Source organism: Trichosurus vulpecula, chromosome 6 (assembly GCF_011100635.1).
Source record: "Trichosurus vulpecula isolate mTriVul1 chromosome 6, mTriVul1.pri, whole genome shotgun sequence".
Taxonomy (NCBI): Eukaryota; Metazoa; Chordata; class Mammalia; order Diprotodontia; family Phalangeridae; genus Trichosurus; species Trichosurus vulpecula.
Window position 1 is genome coordinate 6680520 of NC_050578.1, and position 12478 is coordinate 6692997.

General features: G+C 41.2%; 1 protein-coding gene across 1 annotated transcript in view; it reads left to right on the forward strand.

The window, feature by feature from the left end:
* The window catches only part of LOC118853297 (zinc finger FYVE domain-containing protein 26-like), a 62235-nt gene extending 50079 nt beyond the window's left edge, over positions 1–12156 (forward strand). Inside the window, 7 exon segments of the mRNA XM_036763317.1 lie at positions 244–348; positions 2098–2107; positions 2110–2219; positions 5530–5706; positions 6426–6672; positions 11288–11358; positions 12016–12156. Of these exon segments, the coding sequence (XP_036619212.1) occupies positions 244–348; positions 2098–2107; positions 2110–2219; positions 5530–5706; positions 6426–6672; positions 11288–11358; positions 12016–12156 (861 nt within the window).
* The last annotated feature ends 322 nt before the right edge of the window (positions 12157–12478 follow it).

The window sequence follows — 12478 nt, forward strand, 5'->3', positions numbered from 1 at the left end:
GCTTCTACTTTCTTTTTCCTCTTCCAAAATAGGGAAGGTGAGAAGATAGGAGTCTGAATCTACTGTCCTCTCAGATCTTTCAAAGGTTTTACTTTTCAATGTTTGTTATCTGATTCTTCCTCCTTTTTGCTGGCAAATGTTTCTGGATCTCTTGATAGCTCATTTCCAGAAGAGTCAAGGGACTTACTTATGGATCAAAAACCTGCCATGTGTTTTTTAGTGTTTTTCCTTATCTTCCCTTAGATTCTGGATTTGCATTCCACTTCGATGTGCTCTGACTGGCAGACATTGAAGAGTTGTTGTGCTGACAACCCACCAGTGGTCATGGACCTGATTCTAGAGGCAAAGGTTCAGTCTTCCCAAACTATCCCCTCTCTCTTCCCAACCTCAGAAAGCTGTCCCTCCTCAGTAGGTTTGAGTAGTGTAGGTCTCCACCTTCCTTGGTCTGGGGAGCTCTCAGGTGAAGCAAAAGATCTCCTTGATCATTAGCTCTAATCCATCTACCAACTACCAAAAAAACCCCTAGTAATAGTGAGGACCCAGGACCCAGTGACCCATTCATTTTACTCCTTTATTTGAGCTTTGTCAGTTTGCCCTTGGAGGAGAGGTGAGGTAAGAATCAGTGAACTTCTCCAACGATAAATAAGGGGAGAGCGAGTCTGACTGAAGGGCCTTCCTTCCCCGGCCTTGATCTTATCCACGTCTTTAGAAGATATCATGGCTAATGAGAGTAGCTAGACTGTGAATTTCAGGGTTTGTAAATTGCATGGTCTCCTTTTGGCCTCAGGGCAGCCCTGTGAGGAGGGGCTGTGATCCCGATTTTGCAAATGAGGAAACTAAGGCTCATAGAGTCTAAATGAGCTCAGATGGCAAGGGAGGGTCAGAGGTTGTCTCACAACTCTAACTGGCATTTTTCCCATATATCTGCTTGGTTTGGCCTGTAACCAGGTGACTTTTCCTCCAAGCAATAGCCTGAGGGTACTCTCAAGCTGTAGTAGGTGTTCCTTGTTATTCAGTTGTTTTAGTAAGTCTGACTGTTCAAGATCTACTTTGGGGTTTTCTTAGCAAAGATACTATTATGATTTGCCACCACCTTTTCCATTGGGTTTTACAGCTGAGGAGCTGAGGCAAACAGGGGTAAGTGACTTGGCCAGGGTCCCATAGTTAGGAAGTGTGTGAGGCCAGATTTGAACTCAGTTAGATGAGTGAATCTTTCAGACGTCAGGCCCAGCACTCTATCCACTGCGTCACTTAGCTGCTCACAAATAAAGAGCCCCTTCTTTTCTCTCATCTTTCTGGGAAGCCAACTAGTGTACTAGCTGGAGACAAATTTTGCACTGAGTGCCACTGTTCTCGTGATTAGAGAGAGTATTGGGAAAGGCACCAGGAAGTTTGAGTTCTAAACCTAGCTTTATCACTGCCTATAAGGCTATGGCCAAGTCTCAGCTTTTGTTCGCCTCTGTTTCTGCTTCTGTGAGATACTGATAGTACCTCCTGTCCTATAAAAGTTGCAAGGATAAAGTGAGATTTTAAATAAATGGGAAAGTATGATATGAATATGAATCCAATTCCTTATATTTTGTTTTTTAATGAATTCTTTTTTTTATTTCATTGGGTTTTTTTTATTTTTGGATATGGGGTCTCCCTGTCTTGCTCAGGATGGAAATACAGTGGTCACCATGCTGTGTAGTACAAAAGCTTTAACCTGCTTTTTTTTCCCAACCTGAGCTGGAATTGCCTATCCTTCAGCAGCCTGGTGGCCTCCTGTTCCCTATGGCTCATCATATTAGTGCCAGATATAGTGCAGGCACCCAATTGTCTTTATCCTGACTGCAGCTCAAAACTCCTGAGCTCAAGCAGTCCACCAGCTACGGGGAAAACAGACAGGCACCACCATGCTAGCCTCATACAACTCCAATCCTGATTTCTCCAGCTTTAGTCCTATAGTAACTGCCCCTTTACCACTCACTAAATCTTCTTAGAGCTGCCCTAGACCCAGGCCAAGTGCATGGTGGAAAATCCAGGCAAGAGTTAGGTGTGTGAGAAAGCTTTACTGGATTAAAAGCACATGTGTTTCATTTCCTCTTTTCACACCAGGAATATGAGCTGTGGAGGAGTGGGGCTGCCTCTGTCCTATTCCAAGAGAACATTTAATCAACTTGAACCAAAAACATCTCCTCTGCCTTCTAGAGAGTGGAGATCATGAAAAAGCCCTCCAGGTAAATTCATCCCCATTTGGTTGAAAAAGAGTAAGCCAAATCTGACATCAAGTCTCACTTTAAACTCCACTAAGAACCCAACAGCAAGAGACAGAAAGAAAAATTCCATTTAAAATTACTGTAGACACTATAAAACATTTGGGAGAACCCAGGAACTATATGAACGCAATTACAAAACACTTTTCACACAAATAAAGTCAGATCTAAATCATTGGAAAAACATCAGTTTCTCATGGTTGGGCCATGACAGTTTTACCTAAATTAATTTACTTGTTGTTACAACAATTCAGCTAGCAGCTGTTGTGGGAGTGAAAGACCAACACAAGCCCAACAACAAGAACGCTGCCAGCACAGGTTCTTTTGAGCTGCTTTACTAAGGAAAGTAATGCTAGGGGGTTAACAATCTTATTTCAGTCCAACATAGAAATATTCACTTAGTTCAGGGGAAAAAGCCAGCACCCTGAACTTCAGAGCCAATGCAAACAAGTTCCAAACAAACATTATAAACACACCAAATACAATTCATACTTACCAAGAAACTATCAACATGTGGGTTGACAAGCCGGGAGGCTCTTAGAGTGGCTGCGACAGAGTTCCTGCCAACACCCCTCTAGGAGTGAGAGCCTCAAGCAAATAGCTCTGTTCTTTCTTTTTATATAGTCTTTGGACATCATCAGACATCATCTGAGTGACTAGCACTTAGGCGAGTGCTATTGACTCTAGTCTTAGCAACTCCCCTTAGGACCCTGAGGGCTTCACGCCCACATAGGCTTAGCACCTAGTAGTTAGGGGTTTGCGCCTGGGGCTTTGCACCTAGTAAGGCTAAATCAAAGACACTTAATTAATTTAGCATTCTAAAACAGTAAAAAAAAAAAGTCCCAACTTGATTAATATTACACTTGTTTAGTTCCATACCAATTAAACTACCAAAAATTATTTTATAGAGGTAGGAAAAATAATAACCAAATTCATCTGGAAAAACAAAAGGTCCCAGAATATCAACAGAATTAATGAAAAGAAATGCTAAGGAAGGTGGCCTAGCTATACCAGATCTTAAACTGTATTATAAAGCAGTAGTCATTAAAACTACTTGGTACTGGCTAAGAAATAGAGTGGTGGGTCAGTGGAATAGGTTAGGTATACAAGACACAGTATCAGTGACTATAGGAATCTACTGTTTGATAAACCCAGATTCCAGCTTCTGGGATAAAAACTATTTGACAAAAATTGCTAGGACAGCTGGAAAATAGTGTGGCAGAAACTGGGCATAGACCAATATCTCACACCATATACCAAAATAAAGTCCAAATGGGTTCACAATTTTGATATAAAGGCTGATACTATAAGCCATCTAGGAGAGCAAAAAATCATTTACCTGTCAGATTTATATAGAAAGGAAGAATTTAGAACCAAACAAGAGATAGAGAGGATTATGAAATACAAAATGAATAATTTTGATTACATTAAATTGAAAAGTTTTTATACAAACAAAGCCAATGCAACCAAGATTAGGAGGAAAGCAGAAAATTAGGAAAGAATTTTTACAACCAGTGTTTCTGATAAAGGCCTCATTTCTAAAATATACAGATAGCCAAGTTTAATTTTAAGAATACAAGTCATTCTCTAGTTGATAAATGGTCAAAGGATATGAACAGGCAGTTTTCAGAGGAAGAAATTAAAGATATCTGTAGTCATATGAAAAAAATGCTCTAGATTACTATTGATTAGAGAAATGCAAATCAAAACAACTCTTAGGTACCACATCTCACTTGTCAGATTAGCTAACATGACAAAACAGGAAAATCATAAATGCTGGAGAGGATGTGGAAAAATTGGAACACTAATACATTATTGGTGGAGTTGTGAACTGATCCAACCATTTTGAAGAGCAATTTGAGACTTTGCCCAAAAGGCTATAAAAATGTGCAAACCCTTTGACCCAGCAATACCACTTCTAGGGCTGTATCCGAAAGAAATCATACAAGTGGGAAAAGGACCCATATGTTCAAAAATGTTTATAGCAACTTTTTGTGGTGGCAAGGGGATGCCCATTAATTGGTGAATGGCTAAACAAATTGTGGTATATGAATGTAATTGAATACTATTGTGCTGTCAGAAATGAGGAGCAGACAGACTTCATAAAAACCTGGAAAGACCTATATGATCTGATTCTGTGTGAGGGTAGCAGAACCAGAAGAACATCATACATAATTACAGACACACGGTATCTGTGATGACTAACTTTGATAGACTTGGCTCTTCTCAGCAATGCAAGGTTCTAAGACAGCTCCAAAAGCCTCATGATGGAGGGGCAGCTAGGTGGCACAATGAGTAGAACACTGGCCCCGGAGTCAGGAGGACCTGAGTTCAAATCCAGCCTCAGGCACTTGACACACTAGCTGTGTTTCCTTGGGCAAGTCACTTAACCCCAATTGCCTTGCCTTCCCCCTTCCAAAAAAGAAAAAGACTCATGGTGGAAAAAGTGATTCACGTCCAGATAAAGATTTACTGAGTCTGAATGCAGATTGAAGCCAACTGTTTGCTCTCGTTTTTGTTTTCTTTTTGTTTCTGTTTTATTTCTTCTTTCTCGTGGTTTGTTCCACTGGTTGTAGTTCTTCTTTGTAACTTGACTATTGTGAAAATATATTTAATGTGAAGGTATAGGTAGAGCCTGTATTGGACTTCATGCTGTCTTTGGTGGGAATAGGGAGGAGAGAGAGGGGAAGAAAATTTGAAACTCAAAAACTTGAGGAACTGAATGTTGTAAACTAAAAATAAAAATTAATTAATTAATTTTAAAAAAGAAAAAAACGAACTCTGCTAAGGCACACTGGACAGATGGCTGAGTCAAAAGAGATCTGGGTTCAAGTCTTTCCTAAGATACATTCTGGCTGAACAAACATGCGCAAATCACTTCACTCTCAGTGCTACCTGGCAACTCTCAGATCATCAGAAGTTACAGCTGAGCTGTTGATCTGCCTCAGTGAAGGGAATTTCCACACCAGGAGTTTAACCCCACCACCACCACCACTATTGGCATGGGCAGGGAATCACAAGCCCAGACCAAAGACTGGGGGTAAGAGGGGTTGCAGCTGTAGTGCATCAGCAGTCAGAGATCATTGCTTCGTGTGGAAATTAAGAACATGTTACATAGACACATTGAGAGGCTGTTGCCCAGCTAGCTTTTTCTATATCTATAAGGTACAGCTGGACAGCTGGGCTCAGCATTCAGGTCCCTGGGAGGACTTGACCTAGATAGTTGTGGTTGGCCCCAGGGTTCACCTTCCTCTTCTACCCATCTTCCTTATAGCTCCTTCAGGAAATCTCTGATGCCATCGTGCGCCTTGATATCACAGAACGTTCCCTTGATGAGCATCCCAGCCTGGCTGCCTCTCACTTTTTAGCCAGCTACCTCACCACTCACTTCTACAGGGAACTGACAGCTACTCGACACTATGAGATCCAAGCTCTATACGTGGGGTCCAAGGTAAGTAGAGCATTGTATAAAGTTTATACACATAGGAAAAACTGCAGCCCTGTGAAGGGAGCACTTCCAGCAGGGCCAGCCCTATCCAGAACTCATAAATAGTCTTTGCGATATCCTACCATTTAGGCATCAAGCCCTCTGCTCCCAGGTACTTACCCCGGGATTGTCTTCCCTGCCCTGGCACACTCATGTTCTTTGTAAACCCTCCCTTCACTGCCTGTGGCCCTCACTAGGCCACTCCATCTAGACCTGCCTTACCTCTCTAGATGCCTCTGGCCACTGAGAAAAACTACCTGATTGCCTTGGATGAAGGAATTTCAGACTTTGGCAGGCAGTTTCTGTGATGCAAATGTAGACATCACAATGCAATTAAAACCAAAAAAAAATGACATTTTGTATGTATAATAGTTTCCCCTGCGTGCTGAAAGTCATAATTATGGAATACGTGGTGATTCAGACAAATACAGACCTCCAAGTGTTATGCATCAGACTTGGAAGAGGCCTAAAAAGACTGCCTTGTTTCCATCTCAGAGGCCATAGCTTTCTGTATGACTTTATGCATCCTAATGCCTCCGTTTGTCTAGTTTAGAATTGGGGCTTTCTTCTCCCAAGAGAAACAAATTGTTTGTTCTCATGGGTTAGTTTGCATTCCACAGGCCTTCAGTATCACCCTAAAGTTCCCATATTACCGTCCTTCCTGTGATGAAACTCTCATACAGGTTCTGCTGACTTTGCCTGAGCCATACCAGGCCAGCTACTTCAACCTGTCTTCCAGTCCCTTATTCATGTTGGAGCAGCTGCTGATGAACATGAAAGTGGACTGGGCTACTGTGGCTGTGCAAACCCTATACAACCTGCTGACTGGGCAAGAAACTGGCTTTACTATGGAGGACATTGACGCGCTACTTTCCAGATCTGCAGGGAAAGCACTCGATTTCCCATATTCATTGAAAGAAAAGCAATCAGGTAGGTGATTGTCAATAGCACACTCTGGTCTTGGGACGGCAGAGGACCAATATAGCTGTGTTGTACTTCTAATTCCCCTCCCCTTTGTTTCCCTGAGTTTCTGAAGGTCATAGGAGGGTAATTATTGTGCAAGAAAAACCCTGGATTTGGGGCCCCTGGTTACAAGAGCATGCTGGAGTACCAGTGTGTCTGAAATGACATGTCTGCTTCTGGCATATGAACAGTCATTCCTTAAGTTCTATCACTTCTGGAATCACTCCATTACATTACTAAATTCATCTTCATCTGTTTCCCTAATTTATTGAACTAAGGTAAAAAGATGTCTTTGCAGAGGAAGCTGAACTCTTCTCCATCCATGTTTCAACAATCCAGCTAGCAGCTGTTGTGGGGATGAAAGACCAACACAAGCCCAACAACAAGCATGCTGCCAGTATGCTGCAAAAGCCCAGGTTCTTTTGATCGGCTTTAGTAAGGAAAGCAAGGTTAAGGGGTTAACAAGCTTATTTTAATCCAGCATACAAATATCACTCACTTAGTTCAGGGGAAAAAGCCAGCACCCTGAACTTCATAGCAAAATACAAACAAAGTACAAACATCAACAGACAGACCTTGTCTGATTCAAATTCCAATACATAGTTACCAGAGTTTAACAAAGTCCCAGCATCTTGGTTACAAGCTGGAGAGCTCTTAGCTACAGTTGCCCAGAGTCTTCGCATGGAGTCTTCACATCACACATCAGCGCACCATCAAGAGTGACAGCCCTGCACAAATAGCTCTGTCTTCTCTTCTTAAAGCATTTCAGATGCCATCAAACATCACCTGAATGACCAGAACTTAGGCTCCTATGATTGGCTCTAGAGTTAGAGCCTCCCCTTAGTTAGCCCCACCTTGTGCCCCACCTTAGTTACCAATCCACACCCACATAGGTTTTACACCTAATAGGGGTTTCAGCCTGGGGCTTAGCACCTAGTAAGACTCGATGAAATACACTGAATTACTCAAAGAAAACAAAGGCCAAATTCTTCAAGGGTGCTTGGTTGAAATGAGTGCTAAGAGTCCATTTTGATTACCAACACATTCCATTACCAGGAATCCAGAAGGGTGGGAGCCTCCATAAACAGCCACCTTCCTGGGGTCTACATAGAAGAGATTATCTGATGAGTTTCCTCAGATATTATTTAAATGTCATTGTTATGTCATTCCCATGTCACTTACTTATTTAAAAATCTTCCAAGATTTTCCACAGCCTTTTGGTTCAACTCTAAACTTTGTTAGCAGTTTAAGGCCTTCTATATTCTGGCTGCAATCACTTAATTTCTTTATCTGTAAAACTAAGAGGTTAGGCTATGATCTCTAAAATTCTTTCAGTCCATTGCTTCTACCTTTCCAAACTTAAATCCCACCATTCTCTGCAAAAACCCTCTGTTCTAGTCGCTGGGTTTTTAATTACCCCTGTCTAGAATGCCTTTTGCCCCTCCACCTATTGTATATTCCTGAATCCGACCTGTTTTTCAAGGTTGGTCTTAAAATCCAGTCCTCCTCCATTAGATTTTTTTAATGGCCATAAATATTAAGATTAATGCAAGCATTTTATTTTTTTTCTTTTTTATGGTTCTATTTATTTATTTTTAATGTATGGGATAAAAGAAGCATTTCCATAACTACAGTAAAAAAAATAGATGATTGCATATGAAACTGCAAATCTGTTATGCACAACTTGCTATTAATTTCAAATATACAAAAAAATTATCATGTAAGTTTCTTTTTTTTCTTCCCTCTCCCCCCCCACCCTAGAGATGGGTACTGTTAGACATATATATATATATATATATATATATATATATATATATATATATATATATATATATATATATATATATATAATTATTCTATGCATACTTCTATTTATCAGTTCTTTCTTCATTAGATTTTTAACTATCCTTCCTGGGCCACAGTTCTCTTTCCTTTAGGTTCCTATAACATTCATTTAGCCCTTAAATGTGTCCTTACATTGTCACCTTTTTAAGTGTGTTTATGCTTGGTCCAGCAACTTCTCAACTACATCATCAACACCTTAAGGAGAGGGGCCATATTTTATCCTTCTTCATAACCCCTGTGGTCCCCAAAACAGCATCCTCAAGTGTAGAGGTATCACACTTAGTGCAAGCAGATTAAAATGTAATGGGCGTGTGTTCAGCAAAATAAGCAAAATATAGTAAAATATAAATGTCAGTTTGTGGTTTTCTAAGTCAATACGCAGCCACAGGGATCCATTTCTGTTTGTGTTTCATACCACTGCTCAAGTACTCAATAAATATCTCAGGGTATGTGGCTGATAAAGGCAACAGACGCTTGTGGAGAGCCCCAAGGTGTTTTCATCACAACATTGCATCTCTGTTTCTATACTAGTTCTCTTCATATACAGACATCTGAACATTAGATTGAGAATCAAAAGATTTTTGTTTTAGCGCCAGTTCTGATGCTTCCTAGCTGTAGGACTGTAACATCTCTCCAAGCATCAGTTTCCTCATCTGAGGTATAGGGATAATCCTCTATTGCCTCATAGGATTTTTATGGAGAAAGTACTTTGTAAACCTCAAGAAGCAACATAAATATGAGCTGCTGTTATTATCTAGTCCCAATTCTTACTCAGCACGTGGCCTCGGGTAAATCACTTAAGCCCTCTAAGCCTCAGTTTTTCATCTGTAAAAAGTGAAGATAAATAAACATGCTTTACATAGCCAGTAACTATGGAACAAATGATGGTCTCCAAAAACATTTTGAAATTTGTAAAGGACTCTTTTGTAAATGTGAATTCCTGTTATCTGGACCTGGCTCTACCACTTGGTAACCATGTGACTTTGAGCAGATTACTTACTCTAATGTTCTGATACCATTATAACCAGGAATTCTAAATTCTTGACTCTGTCACTCACTGACTTTCAGACCTGGTACAATTTGTTGTTTATATCTCAGGTTTCTCATTTGTGAAACAAGAATGATCATTTTCTTTTCTATAAAGATAACAGACAAGATCAGGAAAATATCCTAAACTCCTATTCCTTAAAAGTAAGCTGGTGGTCTCTTCTCAAGCTTTTGCCTGGCCACTAATATAAAGCCTTCCAGGAATAAAAACAGTGTCTCTAATCGCAGCCCTTTGCCTAATCTGGTTTACAAATCCACGTAACAGGATTTAATCCCCTTTATAAGAGAAAACCCCTTATGAACTATCTTTCATGCCTCAAAACTCTGAAGGAGTTAAATTTTCCAATCAAGCCCTGTCCAAAGATGATTTCTCAACTGTATCAAGAGCTGAGTATCATAGAGATGGTAGCCCAGAGGAAATTCCAAGCCTAACTTGATTTCCTAGACCTCCAGTCAGAGTACTCCTGAGTCATTCTAATTGTACATGTATATTGTGGAAAACAGAAACAGGAACCTCTGCCGTGCTCTTCTGACCTCAGATCTCTCTTTTGTGGCCTGGCTTTTGTCAAGCAGCACTCAAAAACCTTACCACATTGGGACTTAGCAAGGTTACAATATTCAGAGGTACAGTGTACTTAGTAGAGTTCCAGCTTTTCGTCTTTGAGCTGGTCTTAAGAATCTTAGATTATCTTTCCTCTGTAGTACCCAGAAAACTTTGCTCTGAATGTGACCAAAAAAGTTGCTTGCATGCCAGAAAGCAATGACTATGACATTTCTTAGCATATAATACATGATATTTGTCTCAAAAAAAAGATACCCGACTGTATTGGCAACCAAAAATGGGCTCCTTAGCACTTAGTCAACAAGTGCCCTTGACTAGTTTGGCTTTTTCCCCTGAACTGAATGCTGTTTGTATGTTGGACTGGAGTAAGCTTGTCGGCCCCTTCACCTTGCTTCCCTTGCTTAAGCTGATGGAAAGAACCTGTGCTTTCCCGGTCAACCCCTTCACCTTGCTTAAGCAGATTGAAAGAACCTGTGCTTTCCCCGGCGTACCTTATACCCCCGCAGAAGCTGGATGGTTAAAAGCAGCTCCCGTTGGAGCCAGAGGCTGCCACAGCCACAGTCACAGCCACAGCTGAAGCAGGAGCTGCCAGTAGCAGAGCTGACCTACGGGAGGAAGCTGAACAAAGACTTCAGGCCAGTGGGTAATCTTTTCACCATAGAGGGGGAAGCATGATTTTGCTTTACGCAATCATGCTTCTCTGTAGCCTCCTGGTTACTCTTTCAAGGCGTACTTATTGGGCCTGGAAGCTTTTGATCAATATATCAAAATGGGGTTGCTGGTTCATGGGTTGGTTACTGTGGAGCCTAAATATATGTTTTGATTCTTCTGCCTTCTACTTTGAGAGTTTCTTATATCCGGCGGTTCCGAACGTTTCAGACATGTTTATGATCCTCTTTGAGATTATAAACTCTGCCCTCCTAATACACCGACACAGCCAAATTAGAAGTTCTAGGCTAATGACATATTGATATGGCCTGGCCCACTTAGCTCTATTCAAGCTCTAACTTTAATTCTCACTTTTCATCTGACCTTTCAGAGTCTCCTTTGCATGATCTCCAAGCTTAAAGGAGAGAAGCTTCCCACAGAGTGATCCCTTGGAATTTGTGCCCCCTGGAAAACTGCCAGCTAGGCGGGAGTGGGTACCAGATGAGATGGAAATCACCTGTATGATGTATAGAAGTGAACGTTTCACCATGGTAAGCAGCTGCCTGCTTCATCTCTTACTGAGAGGCAGCTTCAGCTCAAAACAAAGGAACCTATGTTCTAGTCCCAATTGTGTCACTAATAAGCACTTCCTTGTCTGTAAAAATGGGGATGATAAAACTTATCTACCTCACCCTTTGCCCATAGGGATGAAACAAGGTGATAGATAGGTAAAAGTGCTTTAATAAACTATTATTATTGAGAAATATAGGTTATTTGATTGGTTTTATTGATCTGGTTGGCACAGTGCCTGGCACATAGTAGTAGCACTTAATAAGTGCTGATTGATTGTTTAATTGAAAGCCATTGTTAAAAAGATGTGTGGGTATCTCTTCTTTCCCACTGTGTTGTGCCCACCAGAAGGTAGAACTAGTTTTCATGATCAGCCCAACATTGCAGAATCTTTAATGAACTTTGAAGTTTCTCCCTTCAGCTGAAAGAGAGGCTCCTCTAGGTCAGGGAGGTCAGATTGCATGTGTTGGCTTTAGCACCAAGACTACCATGTCCTCTGAGTACATAATATGAAAAAGCTGGAGAAAAGAAGGGAGGGAAGGGGACTCCATTGATAGAACCATTTATTAATTTATTGAGAAAAACATTTATTAATCTACCCATCTCCCCTTTCCTTTCCCCTCCTCTCTATTTCTTAGTTTAACCACCGTCATCACTGCCGTCGCTGTGGCAGGCTGGTGTGCAGCTCTTGCTCCACTAAGAAAATGGTTGTAGAGGGCAGCAAAGAGAACCCAGCTTGGGTGTGTGACCAGTGCTACAGCCACTACAAGAAACAGTGAGTAGAGGTTACGGCAGCAAGGGATCTGCTCGTTCCCCTAAGCCTTCAGGTCCCCAAAAGCCTGCTTCTCTGACATCAGCACTCCTCGAACAAACATTTAGTGACTTCTGGAGCGAGGTGTTGGTGGACTCATAGCAGGACAAGCTATCTGTAGGTAGGGCTAATCCTTTCCAGCCAAGATGAGAAGAAATATGTGTTCAGTGTTCCTGTCATGGATTCCTCAGTGGCAGGGATTTATTTCTTCATTCTGACCCCAAGAGTCTGTTTAGCGTCTGCACTTAGTGAAGCAACTAACTCCTTATCCACTTCAAGCACCTCCTAGC